The sequence below is a fragment of the Cynocephalus volans genome, chromosome 1 (assembly GCF_027409185.1).
Source record: "Cynocephalus volans isolate mCynVol1 chromosome 1, mCynVol1.pri, whole genome shotgun sequence".
NCBI classification, from domain to species: Eukaryota; Metazoa; Chordata; class Mammalia; order Dermoptera; family Cynocephalidae; genus Cynocephalus; species Cynocephalus volans.
The window spans coordinates 190015335-190036657 of NC_084460.1; the positions used below are offsets into that span (position 1 = coordinate 190015335).

At 50.5% G+C, this 21323-nt stretch overlaps 1 protein-coding gene across 4 annotated transcripts in view; it reads right to left on the reverse strand.

Annotated features, from left to right (window-relative positions):
- Nucleotides 1-21323, reverse strand: part of AGPAT3 (1-acylglycerol-3-phosphate O-acyltransferase 3) — a 116965-nt gene that overhangs the window by 26815 nt on the left and 68827 nt on the right. For all 4 annotated transcript variants that reach the window (XM_063092124.1, XM_063092130.1, XM_063092141.1 and 1 more), the window contains one exon: nt 1043-1269. In XM_063092124.1, the coding sequence (XP_062948194.1) occupies nt 1043-1220 (178 nt within the window). In that variant the 5' untranslated portion in view covers nt 1221-1269. The remainder of the gene's footprint in view (nt 1-1042; nt 1270-21323) is intronic.

Genomic DNA, 21323 nt, shown 5'->3' on the forward strand with positions numbered 1-21323 from the left:
AAAGACCAATACTACCACATGGTCTCACTCATATGTGGAGTCTAAAAAAAAGTGGTTCTCATGGAAGTAGAGAGTAGAATAATGGTTACCAGAGGCTGGGAGAGGAGGGGGGTGAGGTGGAGGAGAAGGGGTGGACTAACAGGTACAAAGCTCTGCTGTCCACCCTAAGTGAATCACTGCACAGTATATGCATGTATTGAAACAACACACTGTACCCCACAAATATGTACAAATAAATGTTAAATTAAAAAAATTTTTAATGATAAAATGATAATACCTTTCCATATATATTATTTTGCAGATCTCTCTCTAAGTTACATTCTTATTTTGTAGAAAAATGGAGTCAAAACTTATAACCATGTCGATTGTTGATAGCCACTACCAAAATGTCCTCAAATAACACTCCCACTATGCCACAGTGTGAGCAGTGACCTCTGTCCACAGTGCGGCTGTTACCCTGCCCATGTGACAGGTGAGGATGGTTTTCTACTAAGTATAGATGCATTTGTACACGTGAAGCACATCTAGACAGCTGCACACATGCATGTAACTGAGAGCTAAGAGTCCTTCTCTTTAGAGGTGCACACTGACATATTTATAAGTGAGAGGACATGCACACGAGGTTTGCCTCAGGTTACTCTGGTGCTGGGGTGGCTGGGCATGCAGCTGACACAAGTTTGGCCAGGTAATGGGTGAACTAAGGTTATTATTCTCTTACTTTTGTTTAAAAATACCCAAAGTGCTAGGTTAAACCATATGAAATGGACATCTCTGTGGGTCAGAATGGTCATGTGCTGGAACACTGTGCTTGTGTGGCTCAACCTGACACAAAGTTTTGGTCTGAGCATCTTTTACATGACTCTGGGCCAGGAAAGGACTGCTGAGAGGTCTGGAGCAGCCCCGGGACCCTACCCAAGGAGCGAGAGCCCAGCCCATGGCCTTCCTGTCACGCCAACACATGCAGGGGCGGTCCTCCCACCGGGCCCTCCTGGCAGGGGCTTGGGATGGGCTTGTTAACTGTTTCCCAGCCGCGGACACTCACGGCTCCAGAGCGAGTAGGCGAGGCGGCAGTTGAGGCGGCGGTAGAGCTGCTTGTTGATGGGCCACAGGACGAGTGTGCAGAGCTGGGCGAAGTTGATGACCAGCCCACTCACCACAAAGATGAACCCAATGAGCAGGTGCACCACGAACTGCGTCTTCAGGTAGGCAAGCAGGCCCATGGTCGCCACTCAGGAGCGGGTACAGGGTCCCTCGCTGAGAACGGCCGTCCTGCAAGGACAGGGACTGCGGTCAGCACCGGCCAGACACCAGGGATGACAGAGCGTGGGCTGAGGATAGCGTCCTGCCCTCACGGACACTGTCCCAGGGCCGCTGCACGTGTGCGTGCAGTGGGAACGGGCTCACTCTGCTCCCCCAGAGACCTTCTCCTTCTGGAAATGAGGGGCTATGGGCTGCCAGACACACACTGTCCCCACGCTTCTCACACACACTGCACGTGCCGCACACGTACACCACACACAGCCACACATACAACCACACACACGCATGCACCACACACGCACATGCCACACACCACACTACACACACCACACACACATCACACCACACACAACCATACACATGCACACACTGCACACCACACGCATGCACCACACACAACCACACATAAAACCACACATGCACATGCACCACACATGCCACACACTACACACAACACACCACACATACACAATCATACACATGCATGCACTGCACACACCACATGTACACCACACACAACCACACATAAAATCACACACACATGCACCACCCATGCACACCACACACACATACCACACACCACACACTACATATACCACACACACACACATATCACACACACAACCATACACATGCATGCACTGCACACCACATGTGCACACACATGTGCACCACACACACCACACATGCACCACACCACACCACATCCACACATGCCACACACACATGCACTGCACACACCACATAAACAACCACACACAATCACCGCACACACACCACACACAACCACACACCACATGCACACCGCACACCCCACACAACCCCACACAATCACACATACCACACATACTACATACACCACACACAACCACACTCCACGCAGATAATGACACAACACACACTACACACAGCACATTCACACATGCACCACACACACCACACACACTACACACAGTACATATACACACACACCACACACACACAAACACATCACCACATATACCACACACAGGCACCACACACACAATCACCTGCCTAACACACCACACTTACCACACATACTACACACACACACACATTACACACCAGACACACTCACACACATACCATAGCACTCACACACCACACACGCCCCACACACCTACACACACACCACATACCACATACACTCACACACACCACACACACACACCACACGCATTCTCTCTCACACACACACACATACCACACACTCTTCTGGTCAAACCTTCAGAGGACAACAGTCCTGGTCATCAGCTTAGCTGCAACCTCATGAGTGGCCCCAAATCACCCAACTAAGCTGCTCCTGAATTACTGATTCCAGAAACTCTGGGGATAATACGTGTTTCCTACTGCTTCATGCCACTGTGTTTTGGAGTAATTGGCTAGGCAGCAATAGAAAATTAACACACCACTCAGTACAGAGGACCGAGGGACAAAGAAACGCTGCAGACAGCTCAACTACATGCCAGGGTCTGTTCCGAATGCTTCCCAGGTACTAATGCATTCAGCTTTCACACGAAGCCCACAGAGGGGACACTGCTATTGCCTGTATTTGACAGGGGAGCGAACTGAAGCCCAGAGAGGCTGAGTAACTTGGTCAATGTCACACATAAGTCGGCAGCAGAGCCATATTCCAGTCCAGGTAGTGAGGCCCAAGAGTCGACACTGACAACTCAATGCCCTGCAGCCTCCCGACGAGGGCAGGGGTCCTTCAAGGCAGTCTCAGTTCTGTCAACCAGGTTGGGTTTGGTGTCTCAGAACTTCTCTCTTGTGCTAGAGATGACATATTGGGCCAGAGTTTAAGTTACTCATGGGTGGGGGCTATGTTGCGGCCCATCACTGGCCTGATGTCCCAGGAGACCGGGGCTGTCCCTGCCGCTCTGTTCTGGGCCAGGATAATCAGGGTCCCCAAGTGCCAGCTTGCAGACAGGCCCATTAGCTGTGCCACTGCTACAGCAGATCCCCAGGGCCCACACCAGACCTGTTGACTCCATCACTAGTGCACAAGGTATAGAATCCAAGTTTTAAAAGTCAGTGGAGAGGAACTCACTCTGAGCAAGTGTGCAGCATGAGGAGGTGTGACACCTGTGAGACCAGCACCACAATTGCACGGGGAGCGTTTCCATTCCAGTCAGCCCCCATCCCAGCCCCTGGTGGCCCCAAGGGGCTTTCTGACCCTGTGGATGGATTTTTCTTTTCTGTAGGTTCACGAATCTGGCTTTGCTGGCCCAGAGGATGCTTCTGAGGGCCAGCCCTGCTGCCGCACACCAGCAGCCCATCCTCTGGCCGCTGCATGATTGCCACTGATAGGCATCAGGCTGTGTCAAGCCCGTGAGGATCATGAATCAAGCTGCTGTGCACATTCACTCAGGAACCCATTCCCACAACTGTTCACGGTGTTGTGACACAGCCCATCCCTGGTTGTCCTGGTCGTCCTGAATCTCTGGGCTAGAAAGTCTATGCACAGATTCCCTGCAGAGCCCACGGCCGCCCTCTCGCCACATGTTCTCATGGCCCCAGTGCCACACACCACTCATTCCTATCTGGGACTCTGGCATCTTGGGTCCAGCTTAACTCTAAGGTTGAAGACTCTAGGGATACCCATGAGCCTTAACAAGGGAGGACAAAAGCCAGCCAGATGCCAGTTCCAGCAGCAAGACTTCCACCCGCTCCATAGTCCAAGGCCACCATCTGCCCAATCCAAAGCAACCTGAGATGGTGAACCACCAGCTATCCACCTGGCTTACTGGCCATCTCCTGACATGCCCCCTCGCTGCTGACTGCCTGCCTGGACCACCAACCTCAACCCCTGGATGCCCCAGATACGGGGTCAATACGCACAACATCATCACTTACCACTGGCCAGACCCATCCTGAGGAAACCTCCAGTCTGCTCACTCAGGAGACTCTCCCATTGGCCACCCCCACAAGACGCCCATGCAGACGTTTGCTTGGACCACTGCCGCGTCTCTACTCAGTGTGTGGTTTGTTCCAGCTCCCTGCACCCAGCCCCCTCTGACCTCCCTGGTAAACATGTCACATGCTAACTTTCAGGGGCTATCACAGCAGTGGCGGGTCCTGACTCCCCTACTGCAGAGGGCCACAGTGAGGAAGGCACCCTGTCCCACACAGCCCACACCCCCTAGGCAGCCCACACCCCCCACATGGCCAACACCCCCCACGTGGCCAACACCCCCCACGTGGCCAACACCCCCTAGTCTCCTCTTCAAAGTCCTTTGGGCTGGCAGAGCAGGAAAGCGTCAGGAAGTGGCCTGGGCTCAGTGACCCCAAATGCATTTGCTTGTGTACCCCTTAAAGCAATTTTTAAAAAACTATGTATCCCCAGACAATTTTAAGTTGATGTCTACATTTTTAAACCCAAGTTTAAATATGCAAGGGTGTAAGTCCTGGCATACTGTAAAATTTGCTTTAAAAGCATAACTTGATTCTTTTAAATGCAGCCAGTGGAATCTACGTGGCATAGTAATCGGACAGCCACCATTTGCACCCATTTCCAAACCACACGAAAACAAGCTCTTCTCAACAGGAACTTTACTTCATCCCACTTGCTCCGTGGATTTGTATTTCCACTGCATTTCCACCACAGGATTTTATCATCATGCAATATATTGAAAGTCTCTTCTGCTTGACTTTACACTTGAAAGTCTTTTGCTGATCACCATAACTTAATATTCTGCAACAAAAATGTGTATGACCATTTAAAATTAACTTTTGCATTTCTTATGCATAGGGTTTAAGTTAAAGAATGTCTTCTGGATTATACCATGATGTTCCACAACTACGTCATTCAGTCTACGTCTCCTAAGAAATCAGGACAATCTACTGACTACAATACCATGATCACATCCAAGAAATTTGACATTGATATAAGAATACAAGCATTATCAAATATGCCATCCATACTCCAATTTCACCAATTGTGCCCCAAATGACCTTTATAGCTTTTTTCTACCCAGGACCCAGTTGAGCATCTGCGCAGCATTGGACTGGCAGGTCTCTCTACTTCTCTCTGAACTAAGATGCTCCCCCAACCATTCTGGCCTGACAATCTCAAGAGTCTAAGGCAATTGTTTTGTAGAATGTCCCACAATCTGGATCTGTCTGTTTCCTCGTGGTTAATTTAGGTTCAACATTTCTGGCCAAGAATACTCTACAGGGCATGCTTGATACTTCCTGCCACATCCCACCAGGGGACACTTACTGCCACTTTACAGGTGACATGAAATGCCATCACTGGGTGAGGGCACCACTAGATGTCTCCAGCATAAAAATGCAGCTTCTGATTGGAACTGACACGCATTCGATGAGCGAGTAGAGGCTGAGTTAACGTCCACCCCAGCCGCCTTTCACTCCCCAGCATGATCCGCACAGGTCTGTGCCCGCTGGGGTCCCGGTCCTCGCCCCCCTCACTCCCTTATCTCACTACCCGTTAAGTCAGCCGAGCTTGTTCTGATCCACAATGACTCCTCTTTAAACGAAGCTGTAAGAAATCGATGTTTCACAAATGCAGCAACACAGACTCAGCTGTTCCAAGGATTGCTTGTGTGGGCTTCTAAAAGCGTGTAATATATTCGGGCACAAATTACGAAGCACGGTCAAACATTAATCTAAGTCTCCTCCTCAAATCTACCCTCCCACCACCCCAAGAGGTGACCACTATTATTCCTTTACCTAAAAAAGTTTTGTTACACCCTAAGCAAGACCTTGTCCTGCCTTATTTTTAATTTCAGTCTTCTGCGGTTTGCTGTTTCTGTTCAACCTTGTTTCTAAAATCCCTCCATATTGTCGCGAGTAGCTGTAACTCATTTTTATTGTTGGATTGAAACCCACCGTGGGACCTCCCACAATTTATCCCCGCATCTTCCAGGGACACAGGCTTGTCTGTAGTCTTTGCTAGAACTTATGAAAGTGCTGCTGGGGCATTCTGTGCATGCCTACTGGTGCCCACAGCCCACGAATTCTGTGGGGATGGTCCTGGGGAGCAGAGTCGGCAGGTGACAGGGTGGCCTCAGAGGGACTGCACCACTTCCATCCCTGCCAGCAGCATGCAGGACTTCCCACGGGTCTTCAACCCTGCCAACACCACCACCCTCAGACCTCACTGAAGCCCATCTGGTATAAGACGGTCTCACACAGCGATCTTAATTTTTATTTTTCGGGCTGTTATGATATCGTAATAGGTTCTTGGGGTCTAAATCTCCCCATGTCACAGATGGGGAAAGTGACCACCAGAGGCTCAGAGCCAAGCTCTTGGCCCCACAGCTGCTCCCTGATTTGTACGTCTGACATGTGAGGAAGGGTCTCTCTGAACAGGCCTGGAACGCAGCTCTCTCCTTCTCCCCACCACTCCGATTACATCAGACAACCTGCCCAGTCCCCTGCATGTGGGAGGGAAGAGCCTGCAGGTAGGACCTCTGGGGTGGATGCCCAGTGGCCAGGAGGCGGGACAGCCGGCCCATCCAGTTCACCTGGAGCCTGTCCACTAATGCTCAGACGTCGCTGAGACAGCAAGGACACCTGAGTGCATTTCTCAATCCCTTCATCAGATGATAGGTTCAGATTGTTCCAGAAGACTGGCTTCAGTACATCTTGGCCCTCAGGGTGAAGCAGCTGTTTCTTGGAGCTGCTCGTGGCCCCTGTATGAGGAGCAGGGGTGACGGACAGGGCCGCCTCTGTCACCTCTGCAGGGCCAGAGTGGCCGCCTGCGGCTGGAGGAGTGAGCCAGGAGACTGGGCTGCAGAGCTGCAGGCTGGGGTGGCCTCAGAGCAGCGGCACAGACCCCTCTCCAGACAGTACCTCTGGGACCCCCACAGAAGGAGAATGGAAGCAGGCAGAGAAACCACCACGAGCCCCCCATGGCCAGCAGCCTCTCCTGGGGGGATGCTGCCGAAGTTCTTGGGAGTGGGAAGGACTGGGCCCCAAACAAGATCCTCCTCCCACCTCTACCACCCACCTCTACCACCCACCTCTACCACCCACCTCTACCACCCACCAAGAAGTGGGACTGCCATGGTCCCTCCAGTTGCCTCTGCTGCTAATTTAAAGAAAGGAGTCTGTGGCTCCTTCCCCACACTGCTGCAGCCCAGGGTGGTGAAGGGACAGGGCTGCACTAGGAACTGCGCGTGGCCCAACACCCTCACATGGAGGTCGCACCTGGCCACACCCACCCCTGACTCTGTCACCTCTGGGTATGGGTGAATTGAGTCCCATCCCTAAAAGGTAACCCCCAGGACCTCATAATGCGACTGTGTTTGGAAACAGAGCCTCTAAAGAGGTAAACAAGTTAAATGACATCATTAGGGTGGTCCCTAATCCAACTTGACCTGTGTCCTTATAAGAAGGGGACAACCACGTGAAGACACAAACCAAGAAGAAGCAACGAGCCCTGCCAACACCTTGATCTTGGACGTCTGGTCTCCAGAACTCTAAGACAGCAAATATCTGGGGCTGAAGCCCCCACTCTGTGGTCTTTTGTCACAGCAGTCCTAGCAAACTCAGACACCTCTCTCACAAATATCCAGGCTTTTGCGTGTCTAGACCTCCTAATTCTGGAAATGTCCAGGCCCTTCCACATCCTGCCACAGACGGGACCCTGCAGCTCAGGAGACCCAGACTCCCCTGGGCTCAAGGACAGACCCCGCTCAGCCCCCTCCACCTGCCTCTGAGACTGTCTCCAGATGCCCCAGGAACCCTCCCTCCCACTGTTGCTCCCTGTTCCTCTTCCTCAAGAGCCAGCCAGTCAGAGGGTCCGCCCTGCAGAACAGCTCCTCAGACAGCCCCTCTTCTTTGCCGGAACCCCCACCTTTCCAAGGACACCTTTCCACAGAGATGGAAACTAGGGTCTCGAGCCTGCCGTCTCCATGGTCCGCACTGAACAGAGAAGCTGCTGCGCCTCTTTACACACAGAAGCCTGCTATGTCACTGCATGGGGGCCAACAATCGCTCTTGCGTATGTGCACCCCCTTCTGTGGCCCACCCGCAGCATGTAAACTGCATGGTTTGGGCATCTGCAGTGGGTTGGAAATGCGGCCCCATCCACCCCAAATGGCACCCCGGAGGCCCCACGCCCCGAACACTGCTTGTGCAGGAGCCGCAACGGAGCCGTGCTGTGACAAGTGACTGCTGCCCCTGGGTCCTGAGACCCTGCCTGAGGGTCTTTCCGAGAGCAGGGCTAGCCTTTGGCCACCAGCGGTGGTGATGGGAAAGGACAGCTGAATATCCATAGCGCATCACTCTCGGTGCTCTGGAAATGAGGTCTGAATTACAGGATGGAGAGGTTTTTAGTTGTATGTGGATTTCAGTGACCCAAACTTAGTCCATGTGAAAAAGAGCCGAGAGGTGGCAGTCGCCTGCCTCCCTGTCTCTCCCCACCCCTGCCCATCCCACCCAAGCGCCGCACTGCAGACAGCACTGCTGAGTCAGAACTTGCGGGGAGAAAGGCTGATACTGGTGATGCAGAACAAAGGACAGTGGAGTCGTGATGATACCCACAGCGTCTTTGTTTAAGTGGCAACACAGCCAAGAACCTGGAACACAGCCCCGATGCTTTCCGAGCAGCCAGTCCAAGTGTCCCGAAAGTAACTGTACCTCACTCGCAGCAGGCGCCCCGGCTCCCTCACGGGCCTCCTTGCTCTGCTCTGAATGGGCTGGGGCTGGGGGCCCAGGGGCTTTCGGGCCACAGCCCACAGGCAGCACCAGATGCGGGAGGGGGCAATGGGGCAGGCATCCTTTGGAAGCAGCACAGCCACAGAGGCACCAGGACCCAGGCCGCCACTGCCTTGGAGGCCATCCAGGGCTGGGCAGCGGGTCTCAGCCCTCTGCAGGCCTCAGTGACATCAGGTGTTACAGTATAATGCAGTGGCTGCTGTCACCACTTTATCCAAGAAGTCTGGGAAGCTCAACTAAAATTTTAGAAAAAACAGTTCCATTTTTGAGAACTAAAGGGCAAACTTCAGTTCTTGGGTGAATGTATTTACAGAGACCAGCTTATCTTTCAATAAGCTCGAAAAATCTGAAATATGTTGATGGAGCTTGGATGTGTTGTCCCCTCCAAAACTCATGTGGAAATTTGATCTCCAATGTGGCAGTGCTGGAAACTGATTGAGTCATGGGGGAAGATCCCTCATGAATGGATTAATGCTCTCCCTGGGGTAGGGGGGATTAATGAGTGAGTTCTTGCTCTATTAGTTCCGGCGAGAGCTCATTGCTTAAAAAGACCCTGGCACCTTCTCTCTCTCTCTTGCTTCCTCTTGCCATGTGATCTGCTTGTACCCACCGGCTGCCTGCCGCTTTTCTGCCATGAGTAGAAGCAGCCTGAGGCCTGTGCCAGATGCAGCTGTCCCAGAATCGTAAGCCAAATAAACCTCTTTTCCTTATAAATTACCCAGTCTCAGGTATTTCTGTTATAGCAACACAAACGGACTAAAACATACATATTTGCCAATCCAAACTGTGTCAGTATTTGGAATTAGAAGAGGCCTAAAAATCAAAAAGAAGGAGGCAAAATCATCACTATTTGCCAATGATAGGTATGTATATTCTGGACCCATGAGAAGCTACTGTAACCAAAACGCTACTATAAGAATCAGAGAGAATAGCAGTGCTGAAAGGAATAAAATACAATGTACAGAAATCAATAGTTTCCTGAAATAGAATAGATGAAGACAATAGAGAAGTTTATTTCTTTCTCACTCAACAGTTCCAGGTCACCGGCGGCTCTGCCCCACATGGTCCTTTAGGGCCTAGGCCCTGGAAGCTCTGCCATCTTCCACATGAGGCTGTCAAGGCTGCTCTGGTTCTTGCCTTTTAGGCTGGCAGAAAGGGGAAAAGTGGGGGGCTGGGGCTAGGGGTGCCCTCTACAGCAAGCAGGGTGTAAGCTCCCCACCCACTGCCAGCACTCAGTGACAGGGGACATGAGGCCACACAGTCCTCTTGTGTGTCCAGACAGCCTGGCGATAGTGGCCCAGTGGACCACAAGTCCATGCAGACACACGAAAACAGAAGGTACAGTGGAGAAGACCCATGTAGATTTGCAAAAAAACACAAAATATTGGTCACAAACTTCAGAAGGAATAAACAGTCTACGTGAGAAAATCACAGAACATCATGAAAGACACAAAAGTGGAGCCTAGCAAACGGAAAAGTGCCCTGTGACCAGGTGGCGAGGTGGCCACACCCTTCCCTGCTGCACAGCCGTGGCGAGGCCATGCTGCTGCCCTTTCTGGAAGGCCTGGGCTGGCTTCAGGGCTCACCTTTGTAGAGACTGGTGGGAGTAGCATCATCTGACTTTGAAGCCAGCCTTCCTCCAGTGAGGAAGCTCGGGCCAGCCTGCCAGGAGATGGGCCACATGGAGCACATATGGACCGTCTGGGATGTGGTGCCACAGACTGACAGCCCCCAGGTGGGCTGCCAACCATTGCAGCCACACTGCAGAAGAACCATCTTGCTGAGCTCAACCCACACTGCTGACCCACACAACTGTAGCCCACAAAATGTGGTTGTTTTAAATCATTGTATTTTGAGGTGATTTCTTAAATAATAATACATAAATGATATATAAGCAATTTATAAGTGTCACGAAATCCTAATATAAATGCTACCCCCAAATAGACATGCTGATTCTATAGTTCATGTGGAAAAAATAAACAGGAAAGGAAACCCAAGAAAAACATAAAAAAAAAAAATAAGGAAGTAGCCCTACAAAATATTATACCATCTGTGAAGACTCAGATACTAAAATAGCATGGTCCTGGCATGTTGACAGACACAGACCAAGGAAACAGTCTGAAGAGCTGGTGCCCCATGACAAGGAGAAGCCATCGGGAGTCCTCTGGCACCTAGAGCAGGTGTGGACCTGCAGCCCCTGCCTGGAAAGTGGGACCCTACACACTCGAAGTGCTGACCGCAGGCTAGGCAGCAGCACACATCTCACATGTGCATGTGATGTTCTGTTGTATTTGTGTTTCTATTGCATTTGGACACTGCTAAATAAAACACGAAATTAACTAGAAACCATTACTGGTCTCATAAGAGTCTTTTGGCGTAACATATATTCTCAACCAGTGGAAAAGAGGTACAATTAAATGACACACCTAAAACCACCCCTTCAATGCTTGATAACAGAACTCTGCTTCTGAAGCATGCAAATCACTGTGGTGCCCCCCCGCACCACCCCATGCTGGTAACACAACTCTGCCACCACAGCAGTGCACATCCTGGGTCCGGGAGGATCCCAGATCTAAGTCATAAAGGTAATCAGTCCACTCTTGGAGCAACTGGTCCAGAGATGGGCACGTGGCCTAGTTCCAGCCAGCAAGATATCAGGGGAGAAGTCTGCAGGGGCTTCCAGAGAGGCCTTTACTCTTCCAGGATGAGACAAATGCCTCTGGTCCTGCCGCTTTGCTTTTCTCTGCCCACCCCGGGGTAAGGAAGGGGTGTCTGAAGGGGCCACAGCCACCTAGGAACATGAAGCAAGAAGGAAGAAGACTCCGGGTCTCCCCAAGGACGGGTGGGCAGCTGAGACCATGCTGGCACTGCCCACTTCAGGAGATGAGGACGACAAGAGCCGCTGGTATGTCAGTCACTATTCAGTCACCTGCAGCCAGAAACACTCCTTGCTCTGCCACCATTTCTATGACTTTTATTCACGTAGGTCTAGCACATTCCAAAGTCGTGTGTCACTGAACGCTGGGACACATTCTGAGAAATGCACTGCTTTGCTATTTCACCACCACATAAGCATCATAGAGGGAATGTACACAACACAGATACCACCTACTGCACACCAAGGCCGTAGCTATTGCTAGGCCACACACCTGGGCAGCATGTCACTGCACTGCACACTGTAGGCAGCAGGAACACAATAGTGAGTATCTGTGTATCTAAACATAGGAAAGGTACAGTAAAAATACGGCATGCAAGATAAAGTGGCATGCCTGTATAGGACACTGACCATGGACGGAGCTGGTGGGCTGAAAGCTGCTCTGGGCGGGTCAGCGAGTGAGCGGAGGGTGAACATGAAGCCCAGGACGTTACTGTGCACAGCCGTGGGCTTTACAGACACTGTGCGCTTAGGCTATAAAAATATTTTTCTTTCTTCAGTAGTAAATTAAACTTACCTTAATATAACTGCTTAAGTTTGTAAATTTTTAAGTTTTTAAGACTTTTTGACTCTTGCAATAACAGCTTAAAACACAAACACATTGTTCAACTGTACAAAAATATTTTCTTTCTTTAAATCCTTATCTACAAGATTTTTTCCACTTATTTTTACTTTTTGAACTTTCTTGTTGGAAACTAAGACGCAAACACACACACTAGCCTGCCCAGGGTCAGGATCATCAACATCACCGTCTCCCACCTCCACATCTTGTGCCACTGGAAGGCCTTCAGGGCAGCAACACGCCTGGAGCTGTAGTCCCCGGTGACAGCAATGCCTTCCTCTGGAGCTCCTGCTGACAGGCCACACCAGGCCCTTCTTGGGGAGGCATCACTCTTTTCAGAACAACATCCGGGGTGTTTGCTTGGTGTGTTTCTTTTTTCCATCACAGATTTACTTGTAAGCAGATAATGCACCACAAACACTCCTCTCTATTAATGAAACCTTTCGGTGTTGGGGTCCATGCGTTCAAAATTGTTAAAAAGCTTGCTGAGGTGTGCAGAAGCTTCTGCTAAACCCTTCGCTGTAAATTTTCTTGGGGGTTCTGTTTCTTCTCCTGCAGTTTCCTTTCTCTTACTTCTTCAGCTATGCATTCCTGCTCCTACTCCAACATCTCCTCCTTAATCAGTTCCTCAGGAGCCACTTCCAGGAGCTCCTCAATGTCTTCCTCCTCCACACTAGGATGCTGTCATTCACCATCTCACCACAGCCTTGGGGATGTCTGCAACCTCCTTGTCCTTGCATACCCTTTGAAGTCATGGGTGAATCTCCAGTGCCTTCTTCCAGAGGCCATTCATACACCCCTTGTGACATCACCTCAAGCCCAAGCAGGCTCTTGATGGAGTCACGGATGCTGTGATCCTTCCAGGATCGCAGAAGTCCCTTCTTGGTGTCTTCTTCAGCTGCAGCAGGGCCCAGGCAGAGGTCCTCCTCAGGTCATGAGCCTTAAAAGATGTACTAACTCCTTGATCCACTGGATCAAAGAAGTGGTGTCTGTAGAGAGAAACTTCACTTTGATATTGGGATGAAGGTTGCCAGTAAAGGAGGATGTGTGGGAGCATTACTACATAAGCAAGATCTTGAAGGGTGTGTTGTTCCCCAAACAGCCCTTCATTTTGCTGGCATGGCAGTTCCAGAGGGCATCCTGGAAGAGGAGCCTGGCACCCCTGACTTGTCGCTGCTCCTGCAGCGCCCTTGCCGTGCATGCTACTGACATGCTTGAAGGCCCTGGGGCTCTCCCTGAGCCAGGTCACAAGGGTTTCAACATGCAGCCTGCAACACTGCCCCCAAGCAAGACCTATCCTGTCCTGCAAAGCCTTGAAACCTGGCACTGGCACGGCCTCCTTATGGTGAATGTCCTTTTAGGCATCTGTTTCCAGAATAGGGAGGTTTCACCCACACTGAAGATTTTCTCTGGCAAGTAGTTTTCCTCCACAATCAGCTCATCTGGAGTTTCCAAAAGCTCTTCAGCTGCCCCCACATCAGCACTGGCAGACTCACTGCCTACATTCACGTTAGGTAATGAATAATGACTCTGGAACCCTTTAAACCACCCTGAACCAGCAGTACGTCCAGCACCGCAGTAGGGTCCAGCTTTTTCTTTCAATGTCACTAACGACATTTTGCTTTGGCCATGACCGTCCTGCAGTGAGAGGGAGATGCTTCTGCGTCTGATGATTAGTAGGTTCTCGTAGCTGACACAGACCCTTCTTGAACGTTTGCTCGTCTTGTTGACTTTGGTGCAGCAGATCCTTCAACAGCGTTGGTCACTTTGCCATCTAGCTCATGGCTGCGGCAGAACGGGATGCCCACTGGTGGGCAGCTGCCCTCACTGATCTTCCGCCTTCATCATCCCTACGCACGTTGTATTTTGTCTGAGGTCAGTCGCTTGACATGGCCTCTTACTGGCAACATTGGCTGTGGGTTTTGCGCACTTAGGGGCCGAGATGAACAGAAAACGAGATGAAATCAAGCACAAGAGAAAGCGATGCAGCCGAGGGTGGCAGTGACCAGGTGGTGCGGGCTGCTGCGGGCTCTTGGCAGGTGCAAGAGAGGGCTGCTGGTCAAGGGCATGGCGCAGTGAGCACGGGGCTGCACAGCTGGCTTTCATGTGATGCCACTGGCAGGCTTGTTTACATCCTACCAGCATGTCAGTGACATCTTGCGCTGCGGTGTCACCAGGTGGTAGGAATCTCTCAGCTCCATTGTCATCTTCTGCGACTACTGTGGCACATGCAGCCCGTTGCTGGCCACATGTCGGGATGCAGCGCAGGACTGCACGCAGGTGCTCAACTGATGTTTGCTGAGTGGGTGAGTCATGTTCACGGTGCATGCATTCATGACAAACAGCAGCATGATGTCCTAACCCACATGCCATTGCGAGCCATCTTCTGAAAGGGCCACGTGACAGGAGAGCCACGGAGACCTTCACCTAGTCTCGTCCAAGAATCAAAACCCTCATCAAACACCTGATGGCCCTGTCAAGGCTGCGTCAGGGCAGCCGCACAGCGAGAAGGAAGAGACATTGGACTTAGTGGAAAGGAGACGGCTGATGTTTCCAGACCTCACTGGAGGTGCCCCTGGGTATGGCTCCAGAAAGTAGGTTGAGCAAGTCACTTGGTCAGGCCGCTCTGGCTGTGGAGGGACACAGGCACAGCTGAGCCTCACCTGACCATGCCTTCAGCAGCTGAGGAAGCCCCAGGAGCAAAGGGAGGTGTGCAGCTCCCCCCAGGCGCTAAATCAGAAGGGGGCGGGGCCCAGGGCAAGGGCCAGTCCTGCTCCCCTTGGGGCATGCTGCTGCTGGGTCATTTCCACCATGTAAACTGCAAACCTTGGCAGGATGAGGCTGGGGCTGGGGCGGGATGTGGGGCAGAGCCCCAGGACAGAGTCACCCGGAGCCACCAAGCAAGAAGGCAGCTGGCAGAGGACATCCAGGGTCCCCTACCCTCCCACCACCAACCCAATCCTCTGAGCTCCAGAATGTTTTGTTTTCTACCAGCTGTTGTGATGGTTTTAACTAGCCTGAATTGTGGTGATGTTGGTGTGGGAGGTGGAGGGAGGTGCAGAGGTCCCAGGGCCTGGTGACTGCACAATAGACCTGTGACAAGCCTCTGGGCCACAGGCACAGCCAGTGCTTCTCGCAACAGGGTGGTTTCACAACCTGTGACAAGCCTCTGGGCCACAGGCACAGCCAGTGCTTCTCGCAACAGGGTGGTTTCACAACCAGTGGAGAACGCTCTCTAATGGCACAGACTTGTGGGAACCATGCTCCAGAACATGTACGCACGCGCGCGCGCGCGCACACGCACACGCACACACACACACACACACACACACACACACACACACACACACACACTACTTGGAGCTAAGGTGACCTGGATATAGTTTTCTTACAACAAACTGCACGTTATAAAAATGACATTTTACTCTTAGACAAACATATGGATGTTTGCCGTATATTACTCACTGCCTTGCATTGAATGTACCCCCAGAACTTAATCTCCCCTGTAACTATTGAGGGTGGGAAATCCTATTATGGTAACTGAAAGTTGGGACCATGCAGAAGTGATTATATTGTAGGACTGTGCAGTAGTGAATGGATTAATAATGGTGGTTGGAGCATGGTTCTGAGGGCTTTAAAAGGAGAGCGTGTGAGAGTCTCTCTTTCTACTCTGCCATTTTCTGCCATGTGAGACCCCTGCATTGCTGTAAAACCACCACCAAGAAGACTCTCACCACATGTGTTCCCTGGACTTTGGACTTCCCAGCCTCTGAAACTGTAAGCAATAAATTCTGTTTTCTTATAAATCACCCAGTTCCAGATATTTTGTTATAAGCAACAAAAATGGACTAATGCACTCATTAAAATGGTCATTAATGTTTCATGCACCTTTCTCTACATACATTATATTTCACAATTTAAAAAGTTACATAAGGGCTGGCCAGTTAGCCCAGTTGGTTAGAGCACAGTGTCATAACACCAAGGTCAAGTGTTTGGATCCCTGTACTCGCCGGCTGCACCCTCCCCACCAAAAAAAAGTTACGTAGGAGGCAGAGTTTCAGTTTCCCCTGGAGATGTAGCGAGCTCGTCACTACTACACTTACAAGAATAAAGACAAACTGTAAGTTCACGACTTTTCTTCCATCAGCGAGGTTGCAGGACAACCAACTAACTGAGATCGGGGGAGAGGGTTTCCCTGTGCAGCCACAGAAGGAGGAGCTGGGCTTGAATCACTGAGTCCTGGCAGAGGTGTGAGCAGCTGGGGAGAGAATGACTCCTGGAGCCACAGTCGGGAGCCCCACCCTCCCCTGGCTGCTTCCCCACGACCCCCATCCGCTCCCACCAGGTGCTAACAGGTATACCTGGGGGAGTCCTGAGAAAGCTGCTCTCCTGCACAAATTCTGGAATATGTAGGCAGCTAACAGTGCTTTCTTTAAAAAAATTTTTTTTAATTTATTTTTTATTTTATCATTACACAGCGTAAACTGTTTTTGTGGCCCTTTACCCACCTCAACAGTGCTTTTTAAACAAAGAGTACACAGGCCACAAAGCCAGTTACAAAGATACCACTGTTGTCACATTTGCCATCACATAGGCAGCGCAATCCTCACATTTAAAAAACGATTTCAGAAAAGGTAGTGATTCAAAAAGGGATAAACTAAGTGGGTTTCAAAATAGCCATCCTCAGCCCTGGACAGTTCTCAGTAGCTGTGGATGTCACCTCGTGGGATCCTGCGTGGACCTGTGACTCAGGTGCTCGCGGAGGGAGCTCACCGTGTGAAGGAGGCTCAGAACTACTGGCCTCATCCAAGCTGTGGGACCAGGTTCATGTCCCTCCAGCAGTCTGTCTACTATCTGAGCTTCCTGACGGACACAAACTCAGAAAATCTCAGACATACAAATATTTTGAAGTGAAAGATAGTTTCTAAAATATCAGATAGATGTAAGGTTGAATGGGAAGTGTAACGAAGATTGTCCCAGCCCATGCAGTACGTTGCATTTCCTTCAGGGTTGTCAAGCGCACGCAAGGGCTGTCGGTTCTCCACACACAGAACTCCTAAGCCGTGGTCCTGTCCCCGCAAGCCAGACCAGCTGGCCACTCTGCTCCCTGCCTGACGCCCCGCTCCAAACTGGAAGGTGGGAAAGGGCTGGCCTGGTGTCCCCAGATGTCCCTCCCATGGCCGTAGGCAGTGCTCCCAGTGCCTGCACCGCCAGCCCTTCCCTCCATTGTCACAACCTGTGGCTTTGATTTGTGGCTGCGGGGTCAAATCAAATCAAACGTTCTTCCACCTTTACGACTATAGTCATAAGTGGTAAGGACTGCCACGCCAGCACCACGATGTTCCAAACCAACGTAACAACATCCTGCCCTTTTCCACTTCTATCTCCGGGTGACTCTGTCTGCCCCATGCCAGTTCCCAGCAGGACAGTCCCTCTCTCCCAGGCTGAGGCAGGGGCTTGCAGGTGAGTGACTAGCTGAGAGGAGTCTGGGCTCCAGGAGCAAGAAGGGCCGGGGAATTACTGGAGGCAGCTGTGGTGATGGCCAAACAGAGCGAAGAAAGAAGGGCTCTGCAGGAGGAGACCCTGGGGAAAGGGCCAGAAGCTGCAAGAGCTATCTGCCCCAGCTCTTCAGAGGTGATACATGGTTAGCTTTCCTGTAAGTTTAAAGTAAAGCTGATGACAAGGACCATGCTTGGACCTGAGGACAGATCTTCTCCTCAAGGTTTGTTTTGAACTGAGCCCCAGGAGGGCGGGCACTGCTCACCGCTGTACACGCAGAGCTTAGGCAGTGCCCGGCATACAGTGGGTGGCCAATAAAAGCTTATGGGAGTGAGGGAGGGAGGAAAACACTTCTGGTTTACAAGTAGAAAGTGACGTCCCATGTGACCACGGGCTCTGGTCCCCAGAGTGGGACTTCCTCCCTTTGTACTGAGAACACCAAAGGAGTGGCCAGGTGGTACCATGGCAACGGAAGATGTTCTGTCTTCATCCACCTGAAACAGGCAAGGAGCCTGGTAACCACCATGGACAGCTTTCTCTTTATAAGACACAGCTGAGTGGAGACACAGAGCAGAGCTTCTGGTCGGTTTCCCTGTGCTCAGACAAAGCCCACCATGGCCCCACCACCCCCCTCCCACCCAGCGAGCCACCCGAAGGGCTGAAGATAAGGCCCAACCTGACCTCCACGCAAGGGAGACCACTCGCAGCTGTGGCTGGGTGTCCTGCCGCCTCTTGTGGATTTTTCTCAGCATTCTGACCCTTTGCTACCCTCTCAAGAGCAGTTTCCTCAGCTCAGCAAAAAGCCTAATTATTTCCTCTCTTCACTGTAGACGGAGCACAGAGGATCCTGGTCCAGAACCCCCTACTCAGAGAATGTCACATGCTGGGTGCTGAGGGATACCCTAGGGGCAGCAGTCTCCAGGAAGAACTGCAGAACTGTGACCCCCGCCCACCCACAGCATGGCGCCTGAGAACGTGGCAGGTGAAGAGTGGGCAGAGGTGCTTCAAGAACACCCCATGAGATAACACAGTTGCACAGTGAACAGCAAATGCAGGACACACGGTGACCACCCTCTCACTGCAGCTGTCCTTTCTATTTCTGTCTGGGGACTGGCCAAGGTCACCCTGGAGCCACGGTGCTGCCAAACACAGAATCTTCCCTACCACAGTGAGGCTCAACATCTCTGTCCTTCCCCAAAAAACCAACCTACCCACATGGCCCTCCAGATCAAACTGGATCAATAGAGATCATATGAGCCCATGAGTTCTGGAAGGTTCCAGGTCGTACCACAAGCACAACTGAACAGCACTGTGGGCATACCACCACACCTCTGAAGACAGCCCGAGAGCCCTCAAATTCTATAGTAGTTTACCTTCTTAAGATTTAGCTCTAAAGGAAAAATAAAAGGGCAAATTCACTTTTTGCCATCATCTGAGAAAAATAAAATGAAATGACTATGACTATTCTTCCTGCAAAGTGATCAGCAATATGTACCCCAAACTTCTGAAAAGTTTGTGTCCTTCAACCCCAACACCGCAGTTCAGTGTTTGGGCATCTCAAGGCGACTGGGGAGGAGTGGGGAGCTGAACTTCAAGGTGGTTGTTGCAGTGAGATGGATAATATCGAACGACTGGACACAATTTCAACAACCCGCACAGGGGCAGACCCGATGGCCCATGGCACACATCTCATGGCAGGCACCCAGCCATCAAAATCGAGATGTAAAGACTATTTATTGATATGAGAAAATGCATACAATATAGTGCTGGGTGAAAAACGTACATACACGTTTTGCTATAAAACAGACAGACACACACTCTGGGAAGACATCAACCAGAATGTCATAGTGCTAATCTCTGGGTTATAATATAATAGGGTTTTGGGGGTACTTTTCTACTTTTCATATTTTTTGCCATGAGATAATTGCATATATAATTATAAAATATTATCAAAAACCAAAAGACATCCTTGAAGTTATGAATAGCCTTAAAGAGTCATTTACAGCAGATAAAGGTGAAAACATTTCATCGACAACACTTTCTACGCTACCCACACCTGTGCTGGTCCAGGTCAGCAGAACTGCCCCCAGCTGACCACAGGCTGCACGTGGTGACAAACACATGCTGTCTCGAGCCTGTGAGTTTGGCCTGGTTTGTCATGCAGGTTTGACACCAACCTGTGTCAGTGTGGTGGCTGCCCTTCAGATATAATTGCTCTTTCATCTTTGCCAGTATTCTGCCACCGAGCTACTCCACAAATGCTCGGTGACACCACGTGGCGGCTGGGGAAGGTGAGTGAGGAAGACAGATGGGGGGATATTAAAAGGCACTGGGAGTGCTAAGAAGGTGGGGCTCCTGCCTACACCACCGGAGAGGTGGATTATCTGCTGCACTAATTTAGGGATCTCTTCTTAGATTAAATGAAACTGAAAGGTCTGGCTAGAGCTTGCTGGCTGCACTTGTGTGTTCAGTTAAATGGTCCACAAAAGACATTTCTTGGGGGATACTCACCCACAAGTTTTACTTCCAAATCAGTCTTCCAAAAATGCAAGACAGCTTTTATCTAAAAAATGCCAACTATTTAGGAATGATTTTGCAACACTTTAAATGTTTAAACTGCTTTGAATTTTTAACTCCTTCTGATTGGCACAGCAACTCCAGGCCCGCCTTTGTATACTGGGCTCTGCTGGTGGAAACTCCAACAGGGAATGCTTCACCACTCAGTGCAGAGTGCCATACACTCTGACCTGTCCCTTCCAGAAAATGCATCCCAGAATTACTGCTCCCAGCAGTCCATGGCAACAAGACCTTTTCTACCCCCTCTAATCTGCTCTTTTTTCCTCCTGCATAACTTTCTCACCCCCTTTATACTGATTTTTCTAAATTATAACATACACACCAATAACAGGCCTCTTGACTATCTGAACCAAGACAATAATCATTTCAGAAAATGCATCTCTACCACAAATGCTTTCTTTTCACTACCAGCAGTATCACGCTATTAGCACTTTTAGAAATACTGGCAATCAGGTTGACACCTTTGGGTAAATAGAAGTGGAATGTGACAGGTTTTTCCTTAGAATTCAATACTTGAGCAAACCAGTATCAGAGCACAATCCGAAATTTGGTCATTTTACAAATTTCCCAGAATTTGGACACTGGGACCGAGTAAAGTAAAATTTAATTCCATGATACTCCTTCTACTTTTCCCTGGACCCTTTTCCTCCCCACAAAATTTGGCTGAAATAAGCTATATTACCAGCAAGAAATGCTACTTTATTCTAACCCTCTCATTGCTTTTCTTAGTCCTTGCCTACACCTTTGAAAACAGCCCCTTTATCGCTTCTCCTCACTATACAC